This window comes from Sus scrofa, chromosome 14 (genome assembly GCF_054392235.1).
Source record: "Sus scrofa isolate SSC_HxYL_T2T_F1_AM1 chromosome 14, Sscrofa_HxYL_maternal_Yorkshire_Landrace_v2.0, whole genome shotgun sequence".
NCBI classification, from domain to species: Eukaryota; Metazoa; Chordata; class Mammalia; order Artiodactyla; family Suidae; genus Sus; species Sus scrofa.
In genome coordinates, this window is record NC_139396.1 from 97,397,161 (window position 1) to 97,420,911 (window position 23,751).

Sequence of the window (23,751 nt, forward strand, 5' to 3'; positions counted from 1 at the left end):
TCGGAGCTGCAGCCGCCAGCCTACACCACAGCCACAGCCACAGCAATGCAGTATCCGAGCCAAGTCTGCGACCCACACCATAGCTCACGGCAACACTGGATCCTTAACCCACTGAGCAAGGCCAGGGATCAAACCTGCAACCTCATGGTTCCTAGTCAGATTCATTAACCACTGTGCCACAACGGGGACTCCCTAAAATGTGTTGAATCATTCAGGTTTCTGTATAATGAGGGTCTCCTACTTTGGAGTGTCATCTTTCTCTTTAATTTCTGTCCTTAATCCTAAGGATCATTTTGCTGAACCTGAATGGAGGCTTCATTTTATCTTTCACTTAATGACCCGAGGCACATCTCATGCTTTTACTTCTGGTTTTACAGTTAAGCAGGTCTGCTTCATTCCATGATGTTCTGATGGCTTGCTTGAGCAATTATTAATATACAGTGGTCTCCCAGAATTCCCTAGGTTTCTCCTCTATCTATGGTCCCCTACTGGGACTTCTGCAACTACCTGTGTGACTATCCTACTCCATCCCTATAGGTAGGACCTCTTCAAGCCTCATATCATGATCTCCTTCCCTCTCTTCTGCTGCTGAGATCTGTCCCAGAATGGTTCCAATTCAGACAGGCTTTGTTGTTTCAGAAGGGATTATAAACTGAGCCCAAGGCTGGTCTAACCAGCTTCCATGATATCACTTCCGGGCTTTCCCAAAGATCTCAAACTGGGTGTATTTTGTCCTGAGGCAATTTAACTTTCTATGGGTCCTTCTCAGTCCAAATGAATGGAAGAGAGCCATATTCCTGCTCAGTTTATGTTAAACATTATACCGCTTGGTCTATAGGTGTTTAAAAATAGAACTGGTATGCCAGGGGTGACCTGAAGTGATAGTTTCTCCTTGATAGCTCTTGAACTCAAGATGTCATGATGTTGATCTAAGGGAAAAAATTAGAGATTTCTACCCTGATTAGCTGGAATCCTGGGATCTGTGAGAGGATGAGGCCTAAAATGAGAGATAAATCCTTTATTGCCTCTACAGTTATCAGAGAGAAATCCCTGGGAAAATGAATCTCCCAGTGACTCTCAGCATCCCCTCATTTTGCTCCAAGAGCTGAAATAACCCTTGTGTTAGGTGACCACCAGCTTCCAGATTCCTCTCCTTGGGGGAATACCAAGAATTCAGTCTGACCTTAACATGCTTTAATCTTCTGGGGAGTTCCCGTTGTGGCTCAATGGTTAGGAATCCAACTGGGAACCATGGGGTTGTGGGTTCGATCCCTGGCCTTGCTCAGTGGGTTAAGGATCCGGTGTTGTCATGAGCTGTGGTGTAGGTCGCAGATGCGGCTTGGATCCCGCGTTACTGTGGCTCTGGTGTAGGCTGGCAGCTATAGCTCCGATTTGACCCCAGCCTGGGAACCTCCATATGCCATTGGAGTGGCCCAAGAAATGGCAAAAAGACCCAAAAAAAAAAAAAAAAAAGCTTTAATCTTCTGTGGTTCCATCTCCATCTCTACTAAGAGACATTTCACCCTGCCCCCATCTCCTTAATTATCTTTTCCACCTGTCCAAATCTAACCAGTTCTTCAGAACTCAGCTTAAACTCTGTCTCCTCTGGAGAGAGATGGAATTAATTTAATAGTCAGATATCTATAGCGAAAACCAGGCAACTATGCAGAGTTTTAGGGATTCAGAGATGGACCACAAGTAAAGAACAGAATCTGACATCAGGGAGCTTGTAGTCTAGTAAGGGAGATATTAAAGGAATTAGAGGACAGTGTGCTAAGTACAGCAGTGGGATTGTGTATAAGCTCAAAGAGGCTCAGAAGAGGGAGCTGTGTGTGTTTTACACACACAATTCTACATGTGTGTGTAGAATTGGAAAGGCTTGCTGGGGGAGAGGTCACCTGAGCCTAGGTTTGAGGCTGAGCAAGGGTCAACTCCTCCAAAAGTGCGCCCTGCTTTGTTGGGTTTTTTTTGTCTTTTTGCCTTTTCTAGGGCTGCACCCACGGCACATGGAGGTTCCCGGGCTAGGGATCTAATCAGAGCTGTAGCCGCCAGCCTACACCACAGCCACAGCAACATGGATCCGAGCTACATCTGCGACCTACATATACCACAGCTCACGGCAACGCCGGATCCTTAACCCACTGACCAAAGCCAGGGATCGAATCCACAATCTTATGGTTCCCAGTCAGATTCGTTAACCACCGAGCCACGACGGGAACTCTCCCTGCTTTGAATTCCCATGGCACTTAAGCTTGGCTCCTCCAGGGGCACCCACCTTCACTGCCCTGCACAGTTGGTGCCCTTTGCCTGTGAGTCTGTGTACATCCTGTCTCCAGCTAAACTAGGATGGAAGTCTTGCCCTCACACTCCCCATGGTCGGAGCACAAGCCTGATACCTTATAGGGACTCAATACATATTTAAGTGAAGAGAAAAAATGAATCCAGAGAGGTTTTTCTCACCTCAAACACTTGATCCAGTGTCTCCCTGAGCTAGCAGGGAGCATAAATTCCTTCCTCAGGCTTCAGGAAGAATCTCCAAGTCAGTGAAATGTCCTCCACTTCCTGTCCTTTGCTCCTTTTCTCTTTGACTTCCTAGTGTCCCCCGCTGCCTCCAAATGTGACCCACCAAGTCCTTCCTTTCAGAACTCCAGGCTCTAAAAATCTCTCTCCAGAGAAACGACCCTTATTGATTAAACTGTGGTATACAATGGAATGCAGCCGTGGGAATGGTTGGGAATGAGGCTTTCCAAGATATTCTTCTTTAATGCTGGATTTTGGAAACATGTGAATGTTCACCTATTTGACGGGGGGGCGGTGGAGAGGCAGAGGGGGAGGGAGGGAAAAACCTAAATTTCACATTGAAGATTATAAAAATTCACCTAGGAGTGTGCATGACTGATAGATAACTGAATTTTCAATTTGAGTTCAATAAATTGTTGAACAAACACATGAAGATGTCCCCAGAGCATCTCTGGATCTTCGCTTCAGTCCCTTGCTCTCTCTGTCTCCCTGGAGGAGGAGCCGTTCACACCTAGGGAGGGCCAGAGGCTGGAGAATAAGGGCACAGGGCACCTGACGCCCTTTCTACCAAAACTGAGTTGCAGGGATATCCTGCAAAGTACAGGTTCTCTCTCCACCCCAACCTCCCACCTATAGATGCCACAGCAGGAACTCCCAAATACAGGTTCTTTGATTCAAACTCCTTTCCCTTAGATGGTCTCTACTCCCAGCTTCTCTTGGGAAAGAGATGGAGCTGGTATTAAGACACTGATTCAGACTTCATGTGTTCATGGTTAGATGGTCTCGAAATTGGGAGAACCCAGCTTTTTAGGAGATTCCCTGGATCCCTTCCCTGGGTCCAGACGTACATGTACCCACCACCTAGGTATTTCTCTTGGGAGATGTCTCAGGCACCTCCCCCCAAAATTGCCTCGTTACTCTCCACCCGAACCTGGTTTTCTCAGCCTCCCAAGCCCCCTGAAGGGCACTACCACACGCCCAGTTACCCAAACAAATCTGGGTTCCATGCTGAATTATTCACTCTCCTTTACCAGTTTATATGCTCCCCATCCTTACCCCTCAGGCTGATTCTAAACATCTTCCAAATCTCCAAATCTGTTACATCTCCAACTCTGCAGCCATTCCCTTAATCCAGGCTTCCAGCATCTGTTAACTGGATTATTATAGCAGTCTCCAACCTGGATCCCACTCCAACCCATCTGTAGCGTTGCAGGCAAAGTCATCATTCCAAAATGCAAAGCTTATTATGTCAATTTCCTGCTTCAAACCCTTCAGTGGCCCCTAAGTATCATTAAGACAAAAGTCCAGACACGTTATTGGGGTTTATAGGGTTGTATAGAAACTGGTTCTTCCCCCGCCCCATATAAACCCATCTGGGTTTGCTACTTTTTGTTAGTATATTTTTAACTGTTGATTGAATTTACTCTAGTTATAGTCTACTCAGATTTTTTCTCTTGTGTCTAGTAAATAATAATTTCTAGGCAGCTATCCATTTCATATTAATTGGCATAAAGCTGTTCTGTGTATTATTATTTTTATTTTTTTGTCTTTTTGTCTTTTCTAGGGCCGCACCCATGGCATATGGAGGTTTCCAGGCTAGGGGTTGAATCGGAGCTGTAGTCGCCAGCCTACACCACAGCCACAGCCACAGCCACAGCCACAGCCACATGGGATCCGAGCCGTGTCTGTGACCTACACCACAGTAGTGCCAGATCCTTAACCCACTGAGCGAGGCCAGGGATCAAACTCACAACCTCATGGTTCCTAGTTGGATTTGTTAACCACTGAGCCATGACGGGAACTCCTGTTCTGTGTATTGCTATTTTTTAAACTGTAGTATCTACTTATATGCATTTGAAAATTCCTAATATTATTTTTCTCTTTAATATTTTTGTTTGAGTTATAATCTTCATTCTTTTTCAAGTTTCTTGAATTAGATGCTTAGCTTATTGTCAGCCCAACTTCTGTAAATATGTAAACTGTTAAGATGTTTCTAAGCTTTCTGTTAGCTGTGTCCCACAAGTTTGTTTGTTTGTTTGTCTTTTTAGGGCCAAACATGTGGCATATGGAGGTTCCCAGACTAGGGGTCAAATCGGAGCTGTAGCCACTGGCCTATGCCACAGCCACAGCAATGCCAGATCTGAGCCGTGACCTAAACCACAGCTCAGGGCGATGCTGGATCCTTAACCCACTGAGTGAGGCCAGGGATTGAACCCGAGTCCTCATGGTCACTAGTTGGATTCATTTCTATTGAGCCACAATGGGAACTCCAACAAGTTTTAATAGCTAGTATTTTCATGGTCCTATTCAGTTCTAAGCAGTTTTAAATTTCCATCATGATTTTTTCCATCACCTAATAGTTAACGAGGTGTGTTTCAAAATGCCCAACTGCATTTCTTATTATCTTTTTGTGAATGACTGCCTTCTTTGTTTTGTTTGTTTCTGGCCACGCCTGCAGCATGTAGAAGTTCCCTGGGCCAGGGATGGGAGCTGGGCCCCAGGGGTGACAACCTGGATCCTTAACTTGCTGAGCCACCAGGGAACTCTGAATGACCACCAACTTAATTAATCCTTGCGTCGCAAAATCGTCCCTAAACTGTACTTAGTAGATACACCCTACAACTTCCATGCCCAGAAACATGAATTATGGTCTTTGAACATTTGCATGGTCCTTACCCTCTGCCAGGACACTCCTCCTTCCCCCTTTGTTAACTCCTACTCAATCCTCAGGTCTCAGTATTTTTTTAATTAAAGAAAAAAATTTCTCTGCAAGCCTGCCTTGAACTTCCAGATCTGGATTAGAAAGCCCTTCTGCTTTTCTAAGTGCTTTCACACGCCCTGCACTTATTAACCTCATTGCTTCTTTTCTCTGTTTTCCTCACTAAAATGCAAGCTCCTTGAAGACCTTGCTCAGGGCTTGGCCTATAGTAGGTGATCAGTAAAGAAATTTAAAATGAATAGAGTGAATCTTACCCTCTCACTTGCTGGTAAAAATTCCCATTCTGGAGCCACAGAGAACACCACATGAGCACAGCTGTTTCTCTCCCCTCAGGTATTGTCATATCCACTGCCTCTCTCTTCGTGGTTATGGTTCATCTCTGATGGTTCATCCTGCCTCACCCCAGGCCACCCAGGTCCCTGGGAACCCTATTTTCAGGATCAGGACTGGGGCTAGGCTGAACTCCAGCAGCTTCCCTTGCCTGCTCCAGGCCAGTCACTCTCTGCACCGAGCCTTCTTGCCAGCAGGTGGTGCTTAAAGTCCGGAAGCTGAACTACTCTGCGCCCACATTCTTTTTCAGCTGCTTGTCTGACACAGGGCTGTGCTTGGGCTTGGGGAGGCTGCTCTGGCCTGGGGACCTGGCTCTTGGCTCCCATGCTGCTGTCCTTTCCTTGTTGTCTAACAATGGTTGTTGCCTGGACTGCCCCTTTGTCTTAGGGTCCAACTCAGTTCCAGGGCATACACTTCAACCAGAACCAAAACCAGGTAGGGCACTAAAAGCTATTAAAACAATGGTTTTCGAATATCATGTACATTCTTTTTTTCGGTCTTTTTGCCATTTCTTGGGCTGCTCCCTCGGCATATGGAGGTTCCCAGGCTAGGGGTCAAATCGGAGCTGGAGTCACCAGCCTATGCCAGAGCCACAGCAACTCGGGATCCGAGCCGCGTCTGCAACCTACACCACAGCTCACGGCAATATGGATCCTTAACCCACTGAGCAAGGGCAGGGATCGAACCTGCAACCTCATGGTTCCTAGTCGGATTCGTTAACCACTGCGCCACGATGGGAACTCCTCATGTACATTCTTAAGCCTTTTTCCTTAGTAACTTTCTCTCCACATTCTCCCTGCTTGTCCCTGCTGAGCCCATCAAGAAAGCCCAGAAGCCTGTCCCTTCTTAGTCTTTTTCTCCCCAAAGCCTTAGGGCTGGAACTGGAAAAGGAGTTATTTTTTGTTTTTTAAAGAAGTAGAGAACAACAGCAAAAGTAGAGAATGGCTATGAGGGTGTGGGAGTGTTAACCAACCTGGGTCCATGGATTCTTTAATCAATACAAATTGATAAGAGGCCAAAGAAGGAATTCAAGATAAAGTTGCCACACGAGGGAGTGAAAATGAGTAACAAGCACCCTTGCTCTACTCTTCAGCTCTTCCTGGAGGGCAGGCTGGTTCTTTAAATGGCATGAGGATGGGGGCAGATTGATGGGTGGGGCTGGAGGAGTGGCTTAGGGCACTGAGCCCACCTTCTCGGTGGTGCTGTGTGCAGGGATCATGTGCAGTACCTTGCTTTTGGTCCTGGCACTGAAGAAGTGGCAGTTGGTTTGTGGCCTTTCATCTTATTGTTCATAATTGCCCTGATTGCAGCATGCATGCAGATGTTTTTAGTCCTTTGTAGTTTCTTTGTATTCTCTTGCTCGGGGAGAACCTTGTCCACCTGAGAGTGCTAGCACTCCTGTAAAGAGTCCCAGGTCCCAACCTATCCCAGGAGGACTTTATTAAGGCACTGTTGGCATCACTTTTACATTGGCCAAGAAATATTTTAAAAGTAGCTTTTGGTGGTGGACTGCTGGTTTAATCATGTCACTGCTTTGAGTCTGAACTTTGTGGGTGACAGTCTCACAAAAATTACATCCAAGGAGTTCCTGTCGTGGCTCAGTGGTTAACGAATCCGACTAGGAACCATGAGGTTGTGGGTTCGATCCCTGGCCTTGCTCAGTGGGTTGAGTATCTGGCGTTGCCATGAGCTGTGGTGTAGGTTGCGGTCGCGGCTCAGATCCCGCGTTGCTGTGGCTCTGGCATAGGCTGGTGACTCCAGCTCCGATTTGACCCCTAGCTTGGGAACCTCCATATGCCGAGGGAGCGGCCCAAGAAATGGCAAAAAGACAAAAAAAAAAAAAAATTACATCCAATTACAGCAGTATTGTTATGGATGGACAGTGATCCTTGGGAGGTAAAGGAGGGGCTACTAATCTTGTCTGGAAGAGGATCAAGGAAGGGAGTTTGATCTGAATCTTGAAGTTGGAGGGGAAGGTTATCCTAAGTATAAAAGAAAATAGGAATAAAAAGAGAAGAACCCCTTGTGGTTCTGTAGGTTGAGAACCATGAGGATGAGGGTCCGATCCCTGGCCTCGCTCAGTGTGTTAAGAATCTGGTGTTTGGAGTTCCCATCATGGCACAGCGGAAACGAATCCGACTAGGAACTATGAGGTTTCGAGTTCCATCCCTGGCCTGGCTCAGTGGGTTAAGGATCTGGCATTGCCATGAGCTGTGGTGTAGGTCACAGATGCAGCTCAGATTCTGTGTTGCCATGGTTGTGGTGCAGGCCAGCGGCTGCAGGTCCAATTTGAGTCCTAGCCTGGGAACCTCCACATGCCATAGGCACAGCCCTAAAAAAAAAAAAAAAAAGAGAGAGAGAGAGAGAGAGAAGCACATATCAGCCTTTTGTATTCCCAAATGCTTCAGCTTACCCCGAACTCTGCCTATCAGAATCCTCTCAGCCTCATGTGCTTCCTTGGTCAAGGACTTCTCTGGGGCATCCTGGCCTCTTCTGGGTGACTTAGCTTGTATGTCTCACTTAGCACATTTGCCCTGTTGTGCCAGAGTGTGGCCATCCTGTCTTCCTGAGCACCTGGACCTTCCATGCTTCCTCAGGTACTTCTAGGAGCTACTGGAGTTCAGCTGGAATTCCATGTGCCTGTGACAGGTGCCCTTGACCCTGGCTTTCAAGGTGTTGCAGGTGAGATCCTTACCCTTTCTCACTTTGCTCTGGTTTTCAGTTTCAGTGAACCCAGGCCAGTTGCCTGGTCTCTTCTATAAGTGAATGAATGCCCCACAGAGGTTGTGAATGGGTACTTTTCTTTCAGGCTGGAGAAACAAGGGTTGGGGAAAAGAGTGATCTGGGGGTTATGGGACAAGTTTAAGAAAAAGCTCACACTTTGCTAATGCCTCGGCCCTGGGGCAATGAGCAAGGCGAAGGCCACATTTGGGTACTTGGAATACACACCCCAAGAATGGAAAGAGTGGAAGATAGATGAGGTGCCTGATAGAAAGAGGAGATGACAGATGATCTCTCAAACTCCTTTGAGAGATCACCTAATCTGCTCCCAGAAAGGATGTTAGAAGTGAGGTTGTTAAATTGCCCTGGAGAAAATGCTGGGGTTGGTGCTGTCCTTGTGAAGCCACAGATGCAGACCCAGGCCTTGCCCTTCACTGGCTAAGACACATTCCCTCCCGACTTCTACGCCTCTCGGGAAGCACTGGATTTTTGGTGTGGTGGTTCTATCACATTGGATGCATGCCCCTATCATGCACCAGGGAGCATCACCTGGAGGTTCTGGAGGTGGTAGGAAATCTGCAGAAGAGCTGAGGGAGAGGTTTCTGGACCTGGAGGAAATGTCCAACCCCATTAAACTCAACCATATCTGTCATTTTATAGTTAAGAAAACAGGGGGTGAGGGGAATTACTTGCTTGTTCAAGGTCGCACTGAGTCAGTGGCAGAGTTGAGTTCATATACAACCCGGGTTGCCACGGTTCTTGACACTTAGGTCCACTGTACCAGATGGTGCTCTTATACCTCATCTTAGTTCCTTATCGTGGGGCGTGAGTAATCAAGGACTATGTACTTTGGTCCAGGATGAAACACTATCCAGACGGTGCTGGAAAGCGCCACCGCCAACCTCCAAATGCCCTCACTTTTTGTTTATGCCTAAAGTGGGCTCTCTGCAGGAAGAACCAGACTCTGGTGGAAAGAAAATAGGTCTTCTGCTAGCAGGATCTCAAACCCAGTGGAGAAGTGACATGAAAAGGGCCCCAGAGGATCCTAAAAAAAGGAGACAAAAGCCTTTGGCGGGGAGGGGTTATTGCAAACTGCTATAATTAAAGTGATATTTTACAAGTGTTTAAGACAAGAGCAGAAAGGCTGTGAGCCAGGCTCCAGCTCCAGAGACACACGCCTGGAGGGAATGTGGCACTTGCAGGGAACAGGAGCTCAACCTCTGCTGCTCTTTACTAAGCTCAGTTGTGGGGGAGTTTCCTTAGGGAGCCTGAGAGGGAAAGCCAGGAGTGGAGAAAGCCATGAAGCAGCTGCTTTACATTCCAAATCTTGCTCCATTCCCACCGTGCACATCGCCTTCCGGGCCAGGCCTCAGAGCTACCCTGGGGACTGACACGAATCCTTCATCTGGCCCAGGCCTCCCAACAGCTCCCGTGCTCAGGTCATCTTTGTTGTCGTTCAGCCGTGATTTCCTTTTGCCTGCCAGAAGTTCTCCCAACTTGTAGCTTAAAAAACACCAGCAAGAGGAGAAGCAAGGAATGTTCTTGTTAACATAAATCCACAGCACAATGACTCCAGCCCTGGGTGTCTCCCAGGCCTGGCAGTTAGTGGAGAGTTCCCTGCATGCCTTATCCGTAGGGTGGGTGCTTGAATGGGTGGAGCTGTTGAACGTGCCGAAGGCCTGCGCTTTCAGGACTTGCTCATGTTTCTGAACACTTACAGGGAGAATCACTGGTTCGGAATGAGAGCCTAGCAGAACACTGGGACCGGGGCAACCCGAGGAATCCTGAGATCATCCCCCGGAGGGAGGAGCACTACTTCCAGAAGGAGCGGCAGGGAAGGCTGTGCCAAGGCTCGGCTTGGGGGTGGAGAGGTGGCCCCCTGGGCAGTGTGGGGTTACTGTTTGGGCAAAGTGAAGTCCCAGGCCGTTTCCTGTGCGCATTTCCACATGGCCTGCATGAGGCGGGTGAAGCCCATGTCTTTGGGCTTCTCCAGGCCTCTCATCAGCCGTTGCTTCATGATGGAGACAAATTCCTTATTGCTCAGCTCTCCATTGCCTAGAAGAAGAGGCGAACACAACAGGGATAAGTGAAGGCCTTGGAACAAAGACAATGAGAAAATGCCACTGCTCACATCATGTAGGTTCCAAAGCCCCGCACTCTCTCACAGCCAAATTTAATTTTCTTGGCTGAAAATGAACTGGTTTGCACCTTTCTTGATGGTTCCAATTGCAGCTCAGTGATAGTTCAGTGTAGTGTGACAAAAGTTGAATGAGAATATATTACATGTCAGGTCCTTGTTCTAGGTGTTGAAAATAAAGAGATAAAAATGACCGTGTCCCTTGAAACACCATCAGGTTGTGGGAGAGACAAATACATCATTTCAATGCAGTGACGTAAATGGCATCATGGGGCAGGCAGAGGATGCTCTGGGGGCAAAGGGGAAGAAAATCTAACTTGGGGTGGGGAGGATGCATGCACAGATCAGTAAAGGCTTCCTAGATGTGACTCCTAAACTGAATCCCAAAGGACGAGCAGGAATTGGCCAAGTGAAGGGGAGTGAGGTGGGGAGGGCATTCCAGTAGTGGAAGCAGCAGAAGCTAAGGCCTAGGCAGGAAGCAGCACAGCTGCTGGAGACGACAAGGAGTCAGGTATTGTGGGGCAACAGCGGTGGGGATGTGGCAAATGAACCAGACGCAGGCAGGTCCCCAAGGATCTTGTATTCTCATTAAAGGGTTTGCACTTGCTTTTCGAGGCAGAAAAGGACTAGAAGAGGGGAGTGAGGTGCAGTTAGATTTCCACTCTGGATACATTTCTCTGGCTGGATGTGTGCTGATGGCCACTCCAGAGTGGTGTGGCCAGAGTAGGGGAGCCGGTTAGGAGGCTGCTGCAGTAGTCCAGATGAGGGCTTTTCATGGTGAAAACCGAAATCAAAATCTGGCTTTGGAGTCACCCCACTTTCTTCCTCATGGCTTCTCATTTCACTCTCTTTAGTGGCACACTCTCAGTTCTGGAGGAGAGCTTGGAGAGCATCTGGTCTGACCAAAGGTCACCTCTCAAGCCACAGGGAACAGCAACCACTGCAACAGGAGAGGGCCATTGGCGAGATGCCCAAGAGTAAATGTCTGATGATTAAAGAATGGCAGCCACTGCTGGTGGTGATAAAATAATAGGAAAGCAGGAAACAGACCCCTACTAAAGATCAGTCTGGGAAGAAAGTGGAAAGAAAGAATAAATGGTTTGCTTCTGGAGAGAGTATCTGAAAACCTAAACAGGCTGGTGTTTTCTATCTGAAGAGAGCGGAGCCAGTCTCAGGAGATACTTCACAGCAAGATTAAAACAAACGAACACACAAAAACCACATAAAACTCCTCCATGGTACTAGTTAGGGAAGTGGCCATCCTTGGGGGCATAAGTGACAGGGAGGCAGCACCAGGGAACTCTGTGGTCCTGGTAATGTGATGCGTCTGGATAATGCTGGTCACGCAGATGTGCTCAGTTTTAAAATACTTATAAAGCACCACGCCTCCCCCCGCTTTTTTTCTTTTTAGGGCTGCACTTGTGGCATATGGAAGTCCTCAGGCTAGGGGTCGAATGTGAGCCCTACGCCACAGCCACAGCAACACTGGATCCAAGCCACATCTGTGATACACATGGCAGCTAGCAGCAACGCCAGATCCTTAACCCACTGAGGGAGGCCAGGGATCGAACCTGCATCCTCATGGATACTAGTTGGGTTCTTACCTGCTGAGGGAACAACGGGAACTCCATGCTCCATACTTTGTACTTTTCTGTATGTATATTATACTTCAATATAAAAAGTTAAGGAGTTCCCTTTGTGGCACAGTGGAAGTGAATCTGACTACTATCCATGAGGATTCGGGTTCAATCCCTGGCCTCGCTCAGTTGGGTTGGGGATCCAGCATTGCTGTGAGCTGTGGTGTAGGTCACAGATGCAGCTTAGATGAACTTCCATGTGCCATGGGTATAGCCCTAAAAACTGAAACAAACAAACAAACAACAAAAAGTGGCCTGGCTGGGCTGAAAGGTAATTGTAATATGGTTTATTGAGAATGCGATTAAAAGAACAAAAAAGTCTAAACAGGATTCTTAATATTTTGTAGAAAAAGAAGATTAAGATGAAAAAACCTGAGGTTACTTCATTTAAACTACCGTGGGTTTCTGTTTCCCAAGGCCAGGGCTGACCAGTCTGAATGGCTTTTGTCACCTATAAATCAGATATATGACTGAATGTCATCTGTGTGCATCTATGATCTGTGAGTGCAACTCAATTTTGTGACAAGTCTGTTGGAAGATCGGAATTCTCTGTCCTCTGGCATTTTGAACTTGCAGTGGCAGAAATGGCAATGGCTTCTAAATTTAATATCTACTTCCCTTTTCTATAGATTGAAAAAAAAATCCCATTTGACACCCAGAGCAAAAGCGTGAAAAGCAAAAATAAACAAGTGGGACTATATCAAACGATATCAAGTTTCTGCACAGCAAAGGAAACCATCAACAAAATGAAAAGGCAATCTGTGGGAATGGGAGAAAATATCTGCAAATCATGTATCTGATATAGAGTTAATATTCAAACTATATAGAGAACTCTACAACTCAATAGCAAAAAAACCAAACAACCTGATTTAAAAATGGGCAGAGGACCTGAATAGGTGCTTTCCAAAGACAAAGCACCAAACACAAAGAGATGGCCAAAAGACACACGAAAAGATGCTCAACATCACTAACCATTAGGAAAATGCAAGTGAAAACCACAATGAGACATCATCTCACACCTAACAGAATAAAGGTTACAGTCAAAACAACAATAAATAACAAGTGCTGGTGAGGATGTTGAGAAAAGGGAACCCTCGTGCACTGTTGGTGGGAATGTAAATTGGTGCAGCCACTATGAAAACAGTATGGAGGTTTCTCAAAAAACTAAAAATAGAACTATCATATGATCCAAATTGCACTTCTGCGTATTTTATCTGAAAGAAACAAAAACACTAACTTGAAAAGATATATGCACCCCCATGTTCACTGCAGCATTATTTACAAGACATGGAAATAGCATAAATTGTTGGAGATATATGATGGAATATTATTCAGTCATAAAAAAGAAGGAAATTTTGCCATTTGTGACAACATGGATGGACCTTGAGGGCATTATGCTAACTAACAAAAGAAGACAAATATGGTGTGATTTCACTTACATGTGGAATCCCAAACAAAAACAGCCAAGCTCTTAGATATAGAGAACAGACTGGTACCAGAGGTGGGGGTGGGGTGGGTGAAGAGGGTCAAAAGAAATTGGTATAATATAAATAAGTCATGGGGACACAATTTAGAGTATAAAGATTATATCTGAAAATAGTGTATTGCATATTTCAAAGTTGCTATGAGAATAAATCTTAAAAGTACTCATAAGACGGTAACTAGACTTACTGAGGTGATCATTTTGTAATATATACAAATATTGAATGGTCATGTTGTATACTTGAAACTAAATGATATTTTAAAGATAATTCAAGAGGATATTGACAGATCTTCCTTTTAAAAGGCTGGAAAATCAAACATTTCCAAGGACTTCCTGGAAGAAGAGGAGAACTGTGAGGCTGGTTGTCGTTACCTCCATATTCCCTTCACAAACCAGATCGACAATACTGGATTCAAAAATTATAAAAATAAATTTTTTGAAAAAAACTCAAACCACCTAAAAGTGACTGCAGTTAAAATCTGGGAAAAGTTACTCTCTCACTGTAGCACTGATGTCCATTAGAACTCATAGCTATGAGGGAAACATCTTTTTTTTTTTTTTTGGTCTTTTTATCTTTTCTAGGGCCGCTTCCTGGGGCATATGGAGGTTCCCAGGCTGGGGGTCTAATCGGAGCTGTAGACACCGGCCTACGCCACAGACACAGCAACGCGGGATCCAAGCTGCATCTGCGACCTACACCACAGCTCCTGGCAACACCAGATCCTTAACCCACTGAGCAAGGCCAGGGATCGAATCCACAACCTCATGGTTACTAGTCGGATTCGTTAACCACTGCGCCACTACGAGAACTCCTTTTTTTTTTTTTGTCTTTGGGAAACATTTTTGTTTGTGCTATTCAAAATAGGAGCCACTAGGAGTTCCTGTCATGGCTCAGTGGTTAACGAACCTGATTAGCACCTATGAGGACTCGGGTTCAATTCCTGGCCTCACTCATTGGGTTAAGGATCTGGTGTTGCCATGAGCTATGGTGTAGGTCACAGATACAGCTCAGATCCTGAGTTGCTGTGGCAGTGGTGTAGGTTGGTGGTTACAGTTCTGATTTGACCCCTAACCTGGGAACCTCCATATGCCATGGGTGTGGCCCTAAAAAAAAAAATAGGAGCCACTAGCTACATGTGATTACTGAGCACCAGAAATGTCGCTAAAGAGATGGAGGAAGTGAGTTGTAAATTGTATTTAGTTTAGGGAGTTCCCTGGTGGCACAGTGGTTAAGGACCTGACATTGTCACTGCTGTGGCTCAGGTTCAATCCCTGGCCTGGGAACTTCTGCATGCTGTGGGCATGGCCAATAAATAAATAAATAAATAGTACTCAGTTTTAATTAATTTAAATTTAAATAGCCACAAGTAACTAGTGGTATCATAGGGGGCAGGGCAGCTCTAGAGAATAACCACCCTTCCCTGTGGAGGAGGACTCTTTGTCCTCACCCTGAGGCTTCCTTTCACTCTGACCTTGGTTGTGGGTATAGGGGGGAGATTTAAATAACTCAAGTTCAACTTAATAAGTTAATGAACACCTATAATGTGCAAAGTACCATCTGAGGTCCTATTGGGGTGGGGGGTCCAAAGGTGAACAGGACTTGTAAACTATCCTTAAAAAGCTCACAATTAGGTAGGGAAAGAAAGTCTCATACACAGAGATAAGAGTGTCACATGCAGTAACATGGAAAACTGAACCAAATTAAGGAATGAAAAAACCAGAGTGATTCACTGTGCTGGGATCCGAAGGGAAGGTTTCACATGGGTGGGAGTTTTTGATCTGGTTCTCGAATTCTAAGAGCCCAGCTTCCTAAGAGAAGATGAGCAATGAATCCTGGCTGTGAGACAAGCAATGGAAGCAACATGATCTAGAGGGAGGCAGCGCAGCTTTGGTTCAAATCCTGGTTTTGCCATCAACTACTACCTTTGTAATCCTGGGAAAACTACTTAACCTCTCTGAGTTGCAGTTTCCTTATCTGCAGAGCGTGGTTAATGACAATTCCTGCATCGGAGGATTAAATGAGCAGCTTCTCAGTGTACCTGGGTCATCACAAGCAATGAAAACCTGTGAGCTTCCATTGTTCATATTATCATTATTGTAACTGCCAACACAGCTGAGAAATAATCCTAGAGCAGAGCCAGGATCTCTTAAATGGGCTAAACTACAGAGTGCTCACAGACACAAAAGGCCACGGTGTGGAGCTGAGCGCTATGATGGCATGTAAATGACTGAAATGTGCCCTGGGAGGTGGAGAGGTCAGAAGTGACGTTAGGATACTCGAGTGCTCCTATCTACTAAACAGCAAGCTGGGTCTAATATTTTGTTTCTTTTCTTTCTTTTTTTTGTCTTTTCTAGGGTCGCACCCACAGCTTATGGAGGTTCCCAGGCTAGGGGTCTAATCAGAGCTGTAGCTACTGGCCTAGGCCACAGCCACAGCAACGTGGGATCCGAGCCCCATCTGTGACCTACAGCACACCTCACGGCAACGCCAGATCCTTAACCCCCTGAGCGAAGCCAGGGATCGAACCTGCAACTTCGTGGTTCCTAGTCGGATTCGTTAACCCCTGAGTCATGATGGGAACTCCTTGTTTCCATTTTTAAAATCCTTATGGTCAACATGAATTTAGGCCTACAGGCAACCTGGAATTATAGGGAGAAATGGAGAACACTAACGAGGACCAGGGCTTATATTTCTCTGTGTCGTGGTGCTGAGGGCCCAGCTATTGATGTGGAAAGGGGTAAGCAGAAGAGGCGTAGGCTGGTACGCTGGGGCTGTCTGCAAGGCTCCATCAGAAACAGTGTCTGCTTCAAGGGCAGTAGGCTCGGTTTTCCCGCCTGTCTCCAGAGGACCCCACTCACCATCACAGTCAAAGAGTGCAAATACCACATCGCACACGTGGTCTGAGAGTTCCACTTTAGCCACGGTCCTGGCCACCTGCTGCATGGTCACTGAAAGAAGAAAGGTGTTGACTTAGCACAGCAAAGGGAATGGAAGGAGACATCGATTCAGTCCTAATAAAAAGTTTTCAACTATAGTTAAGTCACATGTAAGAAAACAATTCAATTTTTAATCCACAACCTCCCTTTCTTTCCATTTCAGGTTCCCCCACATTTTAGGAGGTATATATAATGAAGTAAGAATGCCTGATATTAAATTCATAGAGAAAGTAGATTGAAGTTACCAGGGGATGGAGAGTTAGTGGTTAGTGGGTACAAATGTTCTGTTTGGGGTAATGGAAACATTTTAGAAATAGTGGTGATGGTTGTACAACACTGTGAATGTAATTAATGCCACTGAATTATATATACTTAAACGGTTTAAATGGCAACTTATATATATTTTACCGTGATACAAATTTTAAAAAGTGAAAATCCACACCATATTTAAGGATGGACTTTTAAGTCTAGAGCATGCAGTGGTGGCTCTTCTAACAAATTTGATCCGTGCCTTGAAAAAAAAAATAACGCCTGATATTACTATAATCTCCTTCTTGGCATTTCTCTCTCACTGGAAAGAACAGAATAACAAAAAGTCAAGGAAATAATGAGGCAGCGAAAGAAAGGACAGGGAGGTGGGGGACCAGGAGGCTTGTCTGAGTGCAGTGAGGCCTCGCTCGCCAGTCACTGATTGACAGCGGGGAACCTGCTTGGCTGAGCAGCTGAGCTGCCACTCCTCCCAACAGGTTTTTCATCGCTATTTTGTCTTTTCCAACTCCGCCCGTTGGGAGAAGCAGTGGCCCCCATCCCACTAGATCAGTATACAGCCTTTTTTTTTTTTTCTCCTAAACCTGAGCAGAAAATCTCTTCTCCTGCCATTTTCTCTTTCTCTGACATTTACTGTTAAACACTAGCAATTATGTGAGAATTAGGTTTTCACAAAAAAACAAACCAGGAAGGACGAGGCAATTTCCTCTGCCTTCTCTGCCATTTATCCTCAAGCCTGACCCAACTACATCTATACATTATGTTACGGCTTAGAGGCACACACTCTCTCTCTTTTTTTTTTTTTTTGCTTTTTAGGGCCACACTTGAGGCATATGGAAATTCCCAGGCTAGAGGTCAAATCAAAGCTACAGCTGCCAGTCTATACCACAGCTAGAGCAACGTGGAATCAGAGGCCCATCTGCGACCTACACTAACGGCTCATGGCAACACCAGATCCCTGATCCACTGAGCAGGGCCAGGGATCGAACCTTCATCCTCATGAATACTAGTCGGATTCCTTTCCGCTACACCACAATGGGAACTCCCAGACACACTCTTAAGTCAGGTAAACCACAGAGGAAAGAAAAGGATGAATTTCTATTTTTTTTTTTTTTTTGGTCTGTTCTAGGGCCACACCTTCGGCATATGGAGGTTCCCAGGCTAGGGGTCCAATTGGAGCTGCAGCTGCCAGCCTAGGCCACAGCCACAGCAACTCGGGATCCTTGACCCACTGAGCAAGGCCAGGGATCAAACCCGAAACCTCATGGTTCCTAGTTGGATCCGTTAACCACTGAGCCATGAAGGGAACTCCGAATTTCTATTTATGAATCAACTAGCAACAAAGTGTTCTCTATAAACCTCAGGTCAGAGTCTTCCAGAAGCAACGTGAACTTAAAGTCAGTGTGCCTTCTTTGCTTATTTCATTCCTATAATTTCAGTTCTTCCTTGTTATTTTTTTCTGCATTTGATCTTTCACTTTCTCTATTGCCTCCATGTATTCACCACCATGTCCCCAAGGTCAGCTGATACAAATGCCAGAGCAATGCAGAGCATGGTGACACAGCAGGCAAACTGTGCTCACTGTCACAAGACTTGAGCTCTAGTTCTGCCTCCACCAACTTGCTGTGTGACCCTGATGGAGGAGGTGCCTGCTCTCTTTAGATTTAATTTTCTCATCTACAAATGAGGAGATGACGCAAGATAACTGCTGAGGTGGCTTAGTAGAGCAAAGAATTGTTTATGCGATTCTTCTAGAATCTGAGGGTGAGGAATGGGGTGGAGGTATGCAGAAACAGCTGAGGTCTTTTGCAGTGAAGGGTAGAGGAAAGATAAAGAGGTCACAAGCTGGGCTGTGTCTTAGTGTTCACAGCCTTGGAGGGAAACTCGGCTGCTCAGAAAGGTAGGAAGAGCTGGATTCCCCATCCTGTAGCTTCAGGTTACTGTTCATATCAACCTTCCTCCTGGGATGTGAGTTACCGTGAAAGGGGAATCAAGATCCTTTGGAACCAAAAGACTTAAGCAGAATATATTATTGTGTGGATGTGCACAAGATGTGGTTAAGTGCTGACAGGGGAGATGGGGCCTCTACAAAGACTGAGGAAGTTCTAGGTTTTAGAAAAAGCCTCGCAGCGCTAGATACTTGATTCAGCTGGCTCATGAAGAACTGATTCCTGCTAATAATCAAACTGCCCGGGGAAGGAAGAGAAACCAGAAGGCCAATTTACAAGGAAAATAGTAACTGCTACGAGAATTAACATGATGACAGCTGGTCATTATACTTCTCAGTAGGAAAATCTACTAAGGAAACTCAGTTCATCTCAGAAGATTGCTCAGTGAAAAGGGAATCACATCAGAAGATACCGGATGCACTCAAACTGTGATCATCTAATGAATTACCCTCGGGGCCACAGAACAATGTCCTGAGAAGTGGCTCAAAACCTGTTTTGTGTTAGATAAACACAGATGCTTTATGGTAACCATTCTTTTTTCTGCATTTCACAGCAATCTCACACTTTTATTACAACTGATAACTACCCCTCTTTTTCTCTTTCCCAGTGCCATTCTCTCAGGGCACAGAGCTTATTGCCAACACCTCTGGATATTGCAAGTGCCCATCCTTTTCCCCATGAAGATAGACCCTTCCCTCTAACTAAACCATTAACTAAATAGTATCCAAGAGTATCAGGGAGAGCTCTTGGAATTTTTTAGTGAAAAGCTCATTAAAGTGGTATTAAGTAATTGCAGAGTGGGGACTTCTGGAAGCCACTGGCAGGAATGCCTCATTACAAATGCCATCTCTTGACAGAACAGTTACAGATTATGTTCCATCTCACACACAGGGGGGCTCTGACACCATCTGTACTATAGGAGGAAAAACCAGGGCTGCTCAGTTATTGTAACTCAAACCACTGGGGTGTTACCAGCCAACAAAGAGCCTAGCTGGGGTGCCCTTTCACAGTTCAAGATCTTCAGATAGGCCCCCAGGGTGTGAATCAAAGCAGTGGAGGAAATAAACTAAACCAGCTGGTGAGCTGTCCAGCTGGGGACACTTGGGACAAGTAGGATGACAGCAGATTACAAGCCAAGAGCTTGACAGCTGGTCCTGAGAGTTGGCTCACTCAGATTTGCTTCCACGTCTCTGAATCACAAAGTCATAATTAAATCACAGCAAGCAGAACAATCCCCTACCACCCCCGCTCCCGCCCCAGATCTCCACTTCCTCACGCAGACCAGTTGTTGGTACTGGAATTTGGGCCTCCCCTGTTTGACGATGCTGATTGATGGTTGGGATTCTAGTTTCTAATCTGAAAGATTGTCTCTATGGAGTATGAGGTTTCCAAGGCCTATCTATCCCTTTGGTACAAGGCTGGTCCAGCTGCCTGAACAATACATGGACATGAGGCTGGGTGATTTCTACTAGATTGGGATAGAGAAGAATTTGTAGGAACAGGCTCAGTTGGCACTCAAAAACGTGTTAACCATCTGGCTTTTTGAAAAGTCCAGGCAGAATCTGAGTTGTGTCAGGTGCCCAATTTACTCTCTGGCATAGTGCATGCCTAGACAATTCAACCGCATAAAGAAGCCCATACTGAGTTTTGTGTGACTACAATGTCAGAAGCTACATTACATAAAACTTCACAACAGTAGTCAAACAGAAGAAAGGAGAGTTCTAGAGGGATAAGAGCTCAGATATCTACTTGGAATCAGAGAATCTTAGAACTAGAAGAACCCTTGGGGAAAAGTAAGAAGCGGAGAAATTGAATAAATTGCCCAGGGTCACAAAGCTAGCAGGCAGCAGAGTTGGATCTAGAATCTAGGTCTCCTGACTTGCAGTCAGTGCTCTTCTCCCTGTACACACTGGGACCACTTGAATCCTTATAAGGACAATGGATCCTCCCATGAACCTGTCACCCTCCTATGAAGCTCAGATGAAAGAATAGCTAAATTGAGGATTACTCCCTGCCAGTGGGCAGGGATGAATAACTGAATAGTTGGGGGTTGTGAGAAGCCAACATTAGAGTCTGATCACAGATCTGACTGTCCTATACAGTGGAAGGCATTAGCATTCCCTTGGAGCTTACACTGACAATTTAACGAACAACCTAAAAGGTTTATTACAATGCAACCCAATGATAAGCATATGTAACAAAGGTGGCCCTGGAAGTTTTCCTGCCTCTGATGCAGAGAGAGAGCTATAGACAAATGTGACCCAGTTAGGAGCTGCCTTTCTCTTCCTAATGCAAAGGTGTTTGGAAAGGTGACACGCCAAGTAGCATTGATAGTCTCTAGCTGTGTGGCCATGTGATTATTCCTGTCTTCCTGGACTGCAATGGAGAAAATAAAAAGCTGGCCTGTGACTGCCAAGGTTAAGTGAGGGGAGACATTTCTGCTTCAGCTTTGGAAAGGCTTATGATCCAGATGTCTTAGTTTCTTAAGTCCATCCCTAGATGGCTTCGGAGAAGGTGGGGGCAGGGGGAAGGGTTTTCCTTTAAAGACCACTTGTCCTTTCTTCTACATCTTTTCTCAAGATACTCTGGCTAATACAACACAACACACTTCAAATTGATTGCGGGAATGAATGCGGGTGGGGAGCAAAGGACAACATTTAGAATAACAAGCAGTTTAAGGAGCCAAGAGCAACGAGGTATACCAATAATGACATACATACATACGTACATTTAATTAATTATTAATTTTTTTGCTCTTTAGGGCAGGACTTGTGGCATATGGAAGTTCCTGGGCTAGGGGTTGAATTGGAGCTACAGCTGCTGGCCTACACCACAGCCACAGGTATGCCAGATCCCAGCCGAATCTGTGACTTACGTACGCCATAGCTCACAGCAATGCCAGATCCCCACCCACTGAGCAAGGCCAGAGATCAAACCTGCATCCTCATGGATACTAGTCAGATTCCTGTCCATTGCACCACAATGGGAACTCCTAAATGACCTTTATAACAATTCCTTGTTCTACACGGAGCTTCTGAGCCGCAGGCAGGTTGATCCCCTCTGTGTGATCAGGCTGCCCACCTATCAGAGGTGATGCTAGTGATCCTGGCTCCTAAATACTGGTATATATATGCCACAGAGAAAACCTGTGGTCAGGTTTTCTGAACCTCAGAGCATCATCCCAGATAACTGCTTCAACGGGCTTCCATGCTTTAATCCAGGACATGATTTACAGTAAGGTTTACTGCCATTGTCTAGCATTGTATCTGGCTTCATTAAAAATGCTCATCATATTTTGCCCACAAGCATTTCTACCAGCACTATTAGGTAGTCAGTGATGTCAGGTGACACACCCAGAGGGCAACCACAGTTCAGTGGGGGAAACAATATTTACCATGAAGATTGAGGAATACATAGGAGAATTATCAGATATATTAATAGACACATATGTGTTACAGTAGAATAGTCTGTATTTGGTAGGAGGTACAGTTTGGATCCTAACTCTAAAGGACTAAAGAGACAGACTGCTTGGAATTCCTGCTGTGGTGAAGGATCTGGCATTGTCCCTTCGGTGGTGCAAGTTTGATCCCTGGCCCCCCCCAAGTGTGTTGAGGATTTGGTGTTGCTGCAGCTGTGGTGTAGGTTGCAGCTGCAGCTCATCCATCCCTGGCCTGGGAACTTCCACATGCCATGAGTGTGGCCAAAAAAAAAAAAAAAAAAAAAAAAAGACGGACTGCTCCAGATTTGGCATGTATGGTGGTAGTGGTGAGGGGGGTTGGGGTAGAGGAATCAGTTTGAGTAACATACTAAAAGCAGGAAAGGATGCTAATACCTGACCAGAGAGCTAGAACAGAAAGGGCAGGTGGGGATAAGAGCATCAGGATAAATTCTGCAGGAGGCCGTCAAGTCTCCTTGCAGGGAAATCTTTATAACACAGCCAGGTCTAATCTGGAGGCCGATTTACAATATTAACTTGCTTTTTTCCCTTTTCAACTCTTTCCATTTTCATTCTTTTTTATTTTAAAAAGTTATTTTTCATTAGATAATACCTTCCCTGTTTTAAGTTCAAATAGTACAAAAGGGCTAAAGTCTCCCTCTCAAACTTTTGCCCCGGCCCCCTAGTTGTCAAGAGACAACCAACAGCTCCAGTTTCCACATAAATATTTTATGGATATAAAATCAAATATTTATTCTTCACTTCTTCCTACAAAATAATACCATATTAAATATATAGTTTGCGTTACCAATCTAACAACATATCTAAGAAATAATTCAATTCTAGAGTTCCCGTCGTGGCGCAGTGGAAACGAATCTGACTAGGAACCATGAGGTTGTGAGTTTTTTTTTTGGCCACACTCAGTGGGTTAAGGATCTGGTATTGCCATGAGCTGTGGTGTAGGTCACAGACATGGCTTGAATCCCGAATTGCTGTGGCTGTGGCATAGGCTGGCAGTTACAGCTCCCATTCAACCCCTAGCCTGGGAACCTCCACATGCCGTGGGTGCGGCCCTAAAAAAAAAAAAGAAATAATTCAATTCCAATACATAAGCAGTGCCTTTTTAACAGCTGCATAGTATTCCACCAACAGGATATATCATTATCTAGATAATCACTTCCTTATATTACTCTAACTTCAGTCTCGAGGAGTAAGGGCCTTTTATCCCATTTACAAAATCACTTCCTTGGGAAGTTCCTTTTATCCCATTTACAAAATCACTTCCTTAGGCTATAGTTGTCAGCTTCAACAGAGTCTGAATCTCTGATGGTTAAAGATGAAAGCAACTGAGATGTTTAAATTCATTTTGCTGAAATTATACAAAAAGTTAAATACTCTTCACCTTTACAAGTGAAGGTGAAACTTGTCAAAACTTTACAGAGGCTTCTAAGGGAAATAACCCTTGAAGCCCCCCCCCCCCCAAAGCATGCTTGTATTAAATATTAATCTCTGTATTTCTCCAGTTGGTATAATTCCTTACTGATCCTTTTCACAGCAGGTTGTAATGTTGGCTGATGTTGTTCTTATTTATTTAAGTGGATGTCTTAGCACCTTC

General features: G+C 45.3%; 1 protein-coding gene across 4 annotated transcripts in view; it reads right to left on the bottom strand.

The window, feature by feature from the left end:
- Positions 1–9,357: 9,357 nt before the first annotated feature.
- The window catches only part of MICU1 (mitochondrial calcium uptake 1), a 242,021-nt gene continuing 227,627 nt past the window's right edge, over positions 9,358–23,751 (bottom strand). For 2 of the 4 annotated variants that reach the window (XM_005671068.4, XM_084992918.1), the window contains exons 12-13: positions 16,407–16,496; positions 9,358–10,345 (exon numbers count right to left, since the gene is read on the bottom strand). In XM_005671068.4, the coding sequence (XP_005671125.1) occupies positions 10,185–10,345; positions 16,407–16,496 (251 nt within the window). In that variant the 3' untranslated portion in view covers positions 9,358–10,184. 4 annotated transcript variants of the gene reach the window in all.